This window comes from Eretmochelys imbricata, chromosome 5 (genome assembly GCF_965152235.1).
Source record: "Eretmochelys imbricata isolate rEreImb1 chromosome 5, rEreImb1.hap1, whole genome shotgun sequence".
NCBI lineage: Eukaryota > Metazoa > Chordata > Testudines > Cheloniidae > Eretmochelys > Eretmochelys imbricata.
The window spans coordinates 95,366,516-95,375,760 of record NC_135576.1 but is presented as its reverse complement, the minus strand read 5'-3'; the positions used below and the strand labels follow the sequence as shown (position 1 = coordinate 95,375,760).

The window sequence follows — 9,245 nt, the reverse complement described above, 5'->3', positions numbered from 1 at the left end:
CAAACTGTAGACGTTTCATATTGCTGCAACCATAAATACTTCCAGAATAAAGCTAAACATAGTAAGGAGCAAATCGGGTGCCTTGAGTAATAATATGTCATGTAATATATCAAAGTACACGCTTATGGTCCTGGCATGTTTGTTTTCCAAAATCACAAAGTTAGCACATTTTCCTGTTACCTTGCTTTAACCTGAGATGATTGAGTTTTTCCCTTCAATGAGCCTGAAGTCTCCACAGCTAGATAGATTATGCAATAAGAGTCACTTGGTTTTAGCCCAGGAAAGCTTATACCTAAAAAATTTGTTAGTCTCTCAGGTGCCACAAGGACTCCTCCTTGTTTTTGCTGATGGAGACTAACAGGGTTACCACTCTGAAACCTGTCTCGGAATTCAGTTTTTCCTTCGCCCTAGAAAAAGAATGGTCTGTCTTGCATAAAGAAATCTAAAAAGTTTTTTTCGGGTTTTTTTTTCTGTTTACCAATTCTCACTGTAATGTCTGAATCATAAAGGAAAATACATCTAAAACTAATTATTTGGTGCTCACAACAAACGTGATGGGTAAGGGCAACAGGTTAGAGAAGTCCAATTTTAATTATTTTTATTGCACTGTTGTAGTCATACATTAAAAGTCAATAAAAAATTGAAACACAAAGAGGGTGAGGATGTATCAAAAGAACGCTTGGTAAGTGGTTTTTTTTTAATGTTTGGGGGGGGGGGATGTCTATTAAAGAATATTCCTCCTACTTATTTAGAAATAAAAGTCAGACGAAACAATGCGAGCACCTTCTATACTATCTAATTAAACTCTTCGAAGGTTTTTCCCTTCAACTTTAGCGTTAACGTGAGCCGCTTTTTCCATGTTCAAATCCATAGCTCTTGACAAATACATTTTGGAGGGCGCCTATAAATTGTTGCACTCTAAACTTTCTACGGATGAACGTCTCAAAAACTGCAAACATTTGGCCTCAGAAGCACATAGGAATTGGCGGTTGCTCGGCTTTTCTTTAAATGCCCCTCAAGACTTATCACGGCCATAAAATATTACTTGTGATCATTAGGGGAGGTGGGGATAAAGAATTTTTACTTCCGTTTTTGGTCCTTCACATTGATCACAGCTGTTTTAAATTACTTTCAAAGTAGTCCAGAGTTCCCCTCGTTTCCAACAGCATGATTTTTTGTCGTTCAGGTGATGTCAAATGTTAATGTCCGTCGGATGCTTGGCGTCACGTGCTTAAATTGCAGGGCTCTGCCATCTCTTCACTTTAAACCTTGTTGGGGGGAAGTGACCCTGGAGGCGCCTCATCCCCTAGGCTTGCAGCTTGGTTGCGAATGCTGGAGCTGAAAGTGGCTGAATGCGTGCGGCGGAGGGAGGACCGGGGAGAAGGGAGGAGATATCTTTCCTGCGCAGGCTGCCTCCCGTCCCCACTCTGGGTCTTTGAGAGAGGCGCTGGACCTCGCAGGGCGCTTCAAAGCCGCCCAGAGCGCCGCACGTGCGCCGGGCCCCACCCCGTGCCGCTGATGAGGACTTGGTGAGCGAAAGGGGGCAGCCGACGAGCGGCTTCTTGTCCCGTTCGCAGGAGTCGCGGAGTCCCTGAGCAACTGTCATGTGATAATAAGGCGGGCGGCGGGGGTCTCCGCATCTCCGGGATCGTTACAAAACCGTGCAGGAGAGCTCAGCACAGCCACAGCCGCCGCCTCCTCTCTCCGCCTGGCTCCAGGACAGCGGGGCCGGGGCTCCAGCCATCTTCGCCGCCAGCCGGGCACCGGCGCCCCCCTGGCAGCGGCAGCTTGGCCCCGCGTTAATGGGACACGGCGCCGTTTCGCCTGCTTGCCGCGGCGGCGGGGAGGTGTGCGCTGAAGGCAGCAAGGACCACGCGCTCCCGCCGCAGCGCTCCAGAAAAAGCCCCCGCAGCAACTCCCGCAAAGAAAGTCTGAGCGCGCCGGGGGCCGCAGAGTGCCAAGCCGGGAAACTTTCCGGCTCCAAAGAGGCGGCAGCGGCTGTCCGGGGAAGGCGAAAGGTTGGGGCATAAACGGAGACAAGCAGCGATTCCCCCCGCCGTCTGGGTGACGCTCTCCCCGCTAAATAGCCCCCGGGGCGGGCGGCTGAGGGAGCTGCACGTTTCGGGCAGGACACTGTGCTGGGGGGTGGGCGGGAAAGCGGGGTGCGGAGCGTGTGAGAGACGCTGGTTCTCCCCGCGCGAGCCCCCGCCTCTGGCAGCGCCCCGCGTCTCGCCAGCGGCGCGCGGGTTCCCGGGACCCGGCGCGCGGCCCGTGCGGAGTTCGCGGCGGGACGCTCCGCAGCATGCAGCGGGGCTGCGAGGTAGCGAGTAGCGGGACGTGGAGCCAGGGGGCGCGATAGGCGGGAGACGCGGGTGTCGGGAGGCGGGAGGGGGGGGCGATTACCGGGAGATAGGGTCGGGGTTAGCGGGCACACGGGGAGCGTGCGGGGGCTGTAGCTGCCGCGGCAGCGGGCGGCGATGCCGAGGCCGGGGAAGAGCTCCTACAGCGACCAGAAGCCCCCCTACTCCTACATCTCGCTGACGGCCATGGCCATCCAGCACTCGGCCGAGAAGATGCTGCCCCTGAGCGACATCTACAAGTTCATCATGGAGCGCTTCCCCTACTACCGGGAGCACACGCAGCGCTGGCAGAACTCCCTGCGCCACAACCTCTCCTTCAACGACTGCTTCATCAAGATCCCGCGCCGGCCCGACCAGCCGGGCAAGGGCAGCTTCTGGGCGCTGCACCCGGACTGCGGCGACATGTTCGAGAACGGCAGCTTCCTGCGGCGCCGCAAGCGCTTCAAGGTGCTGCGCCCCGAGCCGCCGCTGCCCGGCGGGGTGCCCAAGGGCCCCGCGCCCCCGCCGCACGTGGTGCACTACTTCCACCCGCAGCACCCGGGCAAGATGCCGGGCCTGGGCACCTCGGAGGCTGCCGTGGCCGCCGCCGCCGCCGCCGCCGCCGCCGCCGCGGCCGGCGTCGGGAGGCTGCCCCAGTTCCAGCCCTACGGCCTCAATGGGAGCAGCCCGTCGTCCGGCTTCAAACACCCCTTCGCCATCGAGAACATCATCGGGAGAGATTACAAGGGGGTGATCCAGGCCAGCGGGCTGCCCTTGGCTTCAGTGATGCACCATCTCGGGTACCCGGTGTCCAGCCAGCTCAGCAACATGGTCAGCTCGGTGTGGCCTCACGTGGGGGTGATGGACTCGATGGCCAGCATGCCCGTGTCTCACGAGTATGGACCATTTGGGGTGCCCATGAAGGCTCTCTGCCACCCACCGGGCCAGACTATGCCAGCGGTTCCTGTGCCCATCAAACCCACCCCAGCTCTGCCACCTGTGTCTGCCATCCCCGCGCTGACCGTCAACCCTTCGCAGATCTGCCCTTCCACTTCTCCAGCGTCTTCTTCCCTCCTTGAGCAGACCCCGCCAACCCCCTCCGAGGGCAAGAGCGCCTTACACTCTGTGCTAGTACATTCCTAAAGGGCACGGGCAGAGACAGACACCTAGCCACAAGGGGTGTATTTGTAGGGGCAAGGAATGTATCTGAGAAATGGGCTCTTAAATGGTTTGATTAATATAACTATCTGGTGTCTGTGTTTATATATTGTACAATCAGATTACTGAGAGCCAGGTTTCAGGTAAGAGCTTCTATTGTTGTTAACTATTATAAAACTAAGTGATGAAAAGGTGATGTGAAAAGTCACAGTGGCTGCAGAAGTAGACCCTGGTCCATTTCTGAACAGAGGAAAGTGCTGGGTGGGCAGCACATCGGAGTGGGTCTAAAATCCAGATACATAAGAGCTCACCAGTCAGAGTGCAATCCTTCAGCATTATATATTTTAAACGGAATAATATTTCTGCAGCCGGGATATCAAAAAAACAGGTTCTAAGATTCGAGATGAGAATCTGTGCAAAAATAAGGAATTCTCGAATAGTTAGGGTAAAAGGAAATTATTTTTAGAAACTTTTATTTCCTTAACAAGATAAAGAGTTGGATAAAATTGCCATTAAAATCTGATTTTAAAAATATCTCAAAGGGAAACTTGTTTGTGTTTCTCTGCTGGATAGCGAGACTGATCTTGCTCTGAAAGGGACACCAAAGCAATTACCGTTGACAATGGCAAACAACAAGGGATTAAAGTGGGAGGCTCTCGATTGCACAAGTAAATTTCGCAAAACAATAGAGAAATTATTAGTAGGAATTTAAACCGCAGCTGCATTAACAGCAAAGGGCTCTTTTAAATATGGGTAAGTAGTCATGACTCTGCATTCTTGTTTGCAGTGTTGTTGCAGCGTATTGGTCCCAGGATATCAGAAACACAAAGTGGATGGAGTAATATATTTTACTGGACCAACTTCTGTTAGTGAAACAAACACGCTTTTGAGCTTCACAGGTCTTCAGGACTTGCAGAAGAGGTCCGTGTAGCTCGAAAGCTTGTCTCTTCATCAACAGAAGTTGACCAATAAAAGATATTACCTCACTCACCTCGTTGCTGTATATTCTCTCCATTTTGCAGTGAATGAATATTTAACCGTGGGGAAGGAAACATTTTTATAGAGGACCCTTTAATAAAACAAATGCGTGGAACGTAGCATTGCCTGTGAACTTGTAACATGTCTCTCAATTTTCTGTTGTCTTCTCAAAATAAAAAATCCCCGCAACTTGTGAATTAAGCTTTTCACATCACCTTTTAACAATTCACAGATATAGCTATTTTATGTGTGTTGCTTGGTGTGTATTTCAGCTGAGTTTGAAAACTAAGAACTGCTGAATGAGAAGAATAAAACAAAGATTTTTTTAAAAAAATCACAGGAAAAGCACTTTACTGAAGGAAAAAAAAAAAACTTCCAACAGAAAAGAGGGAAGTTATGAAGCAAACCTCTCAAAAGTCACATTTTGTTTCTTTGACTGATGAATCCCAGTTGGTTTGTGAATGATTGTTACCGTTGTCCGTCTGCCCTGCTGTACAGTACACCAATGTTTTATTAAAGCCGAGCTATTGGTTTGCTTCTGCTGGCGCTGCTGTTTAGGATTTTTCACTTGTTGTCACCCAGATGGGCATTTTCCTCCGAGAGATTTGTGTGCATAATAGTTTTATGCATTAGGAACCTCCCAAACATACACAAATACATAAACGTTCTGGAGCTGTGTTCTGCTAGGCATAAAAGAAGGAATTCTGTGAAAAATAAGCTTGCTATGTCATAGAGAAATTGTTCATCCACTTCCACGTGATCTGCTTATTTCGTCTAGTTGGAGAGTTTGTGCTGAAGTTTCTACTTTTTTCTCAGCCTTAACCTCCAAGATGCGCCTGCCCTTATACTTCCGCTAATGAAAGAACATTAGCAGGTGTTGTACACTGACCTAAAATCCTGCTCCTTCTCTTCCATAGCGATGCTGTGACAAGGGTGGAAAGAAGGGAGAAAGTAAATGAAGCTGTGAAGGTAGGGCCGGGGGACACTTAGTCCGATGCTGATTCCATCGAAGCCAGTTGGAATTATGCCATTGATTTCAGTGGGTACAGGCTCGGGTTCACTGGCTATAGTTTTCTCACCAGATAAGCCTGAAACCTTCTGAGTCATTCGTTTTTAAATTTGTATCGAAGGGATCTGCTCATAGGGTTTGCCGGGATCTCAGATATGCAGATTGCAGTCCAAGTCTTTGCTTTAGAGAAGGATGGCTGGGATCTAAAGCAGTTGTTTTCGCCTTCTTTGGTGATATCGATCTATTCGAAACTTCGTCTGGGAAAGGAAAACCTGTTGCAATCTCCGTGGTCTAGGCTGAAACTGCATGTAGCTTTCCTAAAACACATTGTGGCAGTATCTGTGCACTTTAAATTCCACTGGAATAGTTCCATCCGATCCAGAGAGTGGTTTGACTTTAATTTCCAGAATCAAAATAACTCTTAGAACAGCGAAGAAGAAAAAAACTGCGAATGAAGCACAGATCCGTATCCCGGTTTGGAAATCAGACGGGGGAACGACGCAAGAAAAGTTTTGCATCTCAGACGTGCCGGGCAGGAATTCAGTATAAAAAATTACAAGAAATAGATAGCTTCCCTTAGATTTTACATGTGAACAAACTTCGATAGTCCTATAGCTACATTTAGTTATAAATTAAGCGATTCCCAAAATGTTTTAAATTTAAATTTACTTCCGGCTCTTGAAAGCCCTATAATTGCTTTTAAATACACTAAAAATCGCTCTTGATGTAAAAATGTGCTCTTTTTAGAGTTAGTACATTGTCTAGATGTTTCTTGTTAAATCCGGACAGCTTTTAAAACAACCTATCTCATTTTTGTATAGTTGATTGCAGCTATTTTGGCACATAACAGAAAGAAAGATGGACGCTTTTCACTGACTTCAATGAAAGTAGGGGCTGACCCTTACATTGATACGGGCACGATTTTCTAATATATTTTAGAAAAGATTTTCCCCCCCGAGCAATACACGGGGTAAAGGAGATGAGAAATACAGAGCAGAGGAAGAAATAACCAGACTGCGAATTACTTAGAAGATTAATTTCTGAGTGGAAGCTCCATTTGATTCAATAACAATATTGGTGCTAGAAGCAGGGATGGAATTGTGTAGATGAGACGCTGATCGGGTGTAGACAAACTCTGCAAAGGCAAGTGAAAGGAATTATGCTACTAGAGGGTTCTCTAGTATGTCTACTCTTCCCTCTTGTAGTTGTTTCTCAGAGAAAACTACAGCGTTCGTCTGTCTGTCAAAAAACTTGTATTCGGGAGTCATGGGTTCTTATTCCAAAGTGAATTGATATTGCCAGCCTTTAACTCATCAAATATGATACAGCAGTCATAAAAGGGCTGTGACTAGAGAGAGAGGAAACAATGAGAGAGGCCCAGGTGACAGTTAAGTAGAGTTACTAGACATCCACGATGTTTGACAAATTCCTTCCTTTGACACGCTGTTCTTGTCGATGCAGATCCGGTTCTAACGATGCAGATCCGGCTCCTGCAAAACTCCATCGGACTTCAAGAGGCGGTTAGCCGGGGCAAAAGCGCCCAAAGGAAGCGAACCTGTCAGCAAAGCACGCTGTAGGGATCCGGAGATGTGTAGGCAGAATGCCTTGTAATGAGGATTATCGATCATGATCTTTTCTCAACATACAAAAAATGATAGTGAGGGTGATTGTGAGAGGATCCTTGCCAAATCCTGCTGACCTTACTGACAGAAATTGTCTCACTGAAGTCAACAGGACTCGTGTGTATGAACTGAGCTGGATTTGGCCTGAGGTCAATGACCCTGACTAACATGTTTAGTCCTATTCAGGTATCTCAAGTACAACTACAAACAAGTTTTTAACTCGTGTAATTTGTAATCCATCCGTTTTAATACAACTAATGAATAGCTTTTGGCTTCGTCTCTTCCCCAGTACAGAGAATCTAGACCAAAACTAATGGAAGGAGTGAGTAAAAATGCTACCCCTGCAACACCTGGGAGACATTAGCTCACTTACACTTTTGTACAGAGATAGAGTAGATAAATGAGATCAACAACGCCTTTTCTCAGGGCTCTGTAAACAAGACATTTCTCAATACTAACATCAAATAAGAGAATGTCCAGTCCCATTCAACCGCCAAGAACCGAATCAGAGACTAGTGCTTTCCCATGGGCGGCGTGACTATCATCCCTAGTTCGGATGGATTTCCAGAAAGGTGCTGTTGCTCCCTGGCACATCGACGGAAGGTATAATACCACCAAGCTTTGTGAAAATGAGCGTTACTAATCTGATTCACTTGGACCACAATTGTACAGGCGAGTTCACATCCCCACTGATTCATATGATATTTCTATTCAGTCAGCCGAAGGAGGTATTGGGCAGGGAGCAAGCAACCTTAAGCCACTTGTGTTTTATTAAAATCAGTGCATTACAAACTGAATAAATTAAAAACCTGATTGCAGCTGTGACCGTCAGATGAGAGACGATTCAAGACAAAGGGCTCCAGTGCCCGCAGAGATACACAGTGCCTGACCGCTAGGGGGCAGGTATGGGCTCGGCGAGGGGCTACAGTTATTAGGTTGCTCTCTCCCAGTAGAGTTCTACAGACCAGGAAAAAGCTGCGTGGTTCATGTCTACGTTCCTGGTCATTTTTTTTCCCCTGCTCATGAAAATCTGGAATGAAATCTTGAGTCTCACATATCAAAAGCATGAGAAATTAAAAAGTGCCCTGGGGAACTGCAGCAGGACCAGACCCACTTCTAGTCCAGTCCTAAATGCAGCTAGGTGACAGTTTGACACACACACAGGTGGCATTTCCAGACATTGAGAGACAAGTATCAGTTGCTGTCTCCTTCAGCAGATTGGCACATCTTTAGCTCCTGCTTTCATGTGTTAACACAAAATCCTGGAGTCACTACTGGACATGTGATCCTGCTTAGTTATGAGTGGTTTAGAGTTTATAGTCTTGGGCGACAACTGTGTGTGGGTCAGCTTTGATAGGCCACAGCTGGCTATTGGAGCTGTAGAGCAGTATGTGAGGGGAAGAAAGGGTGATCACCTGCAGAAATCTCCACACTGTAAATACTGTTCAAAAATAGTTCATCTGCTAAATAACAGTTTATGGAAGAAGTGGAATTACAAAATTTATCTGTCTTTCAATTAGAGGACTAACTTCTTTGGGAATCTAATATTTTCCATTTCAGGCTGACTAAATAAAGGAAGATCTTTATGCATGTAGCTTATAATGAAAAATATTTACACAACTCAGAATGACCTCATAATTTAAGATTAGAAGTGAAAAAAGAGCACAGCCACAACTGGGGACTATTTTTAAAATATAATTTTTTTTTATTTCAAAGCATTTATTTCTGAATACCTCTCTAAAATGTCATATATAATTGTTAACTAAGCTTGAACTAAAACTGGTCCCAGTGCTCAGACAATGCCAGCCCTTGGTGTGAACAAAAAGCAGGAAAAATAAAATAATACAAAAAGTGAAAAGCTGATGAAAAACAAGGAGCAACATTCTTATAGCTGTACAAATTGAAGAGAGCAACTACTCAGAGCCCTGAGGAGACCGCTCAGTATTCTACACGTAGAAGCTGTTGGTCTTCAAATCACAGTGCAGGGTGCATCCTTTCAGGCAAGCCTTTAATGGCTGAATCTAAGGTCCCAATCCTGCAAACACTTATGCATTTGGTTAACTTAACTATCATGGACAGTTGCATTGAAATCTATGAGATTGTTCATGGTAATAAAGTTAAACGCATGTGTAAGTGATT

The 9,245-nt window shown here is 46.7% G+C and overlaps 1 protein-coding gene across 1 annotated transcript; it reads left to right on the top strand.

Annotated features, from left to right (window-relative positions):
• Positions 1-2,477: 2,477 nt before the first annotated feature.
• On the top strand, positions 2,478-3,482 carry FOXB2 (forkhead box B2). Its single transcript, XM_077816393.1, has one exon. The coding sequence runs from the start codon at positions 2,478-2,480 to the stop codon at positions 3,480-3,482; it is 1,005 nt and encodes a 334-aa protein (XP_077672519.1).
• Positions 3,483-9,245: the final 5,763 nt, after the last annotated feature.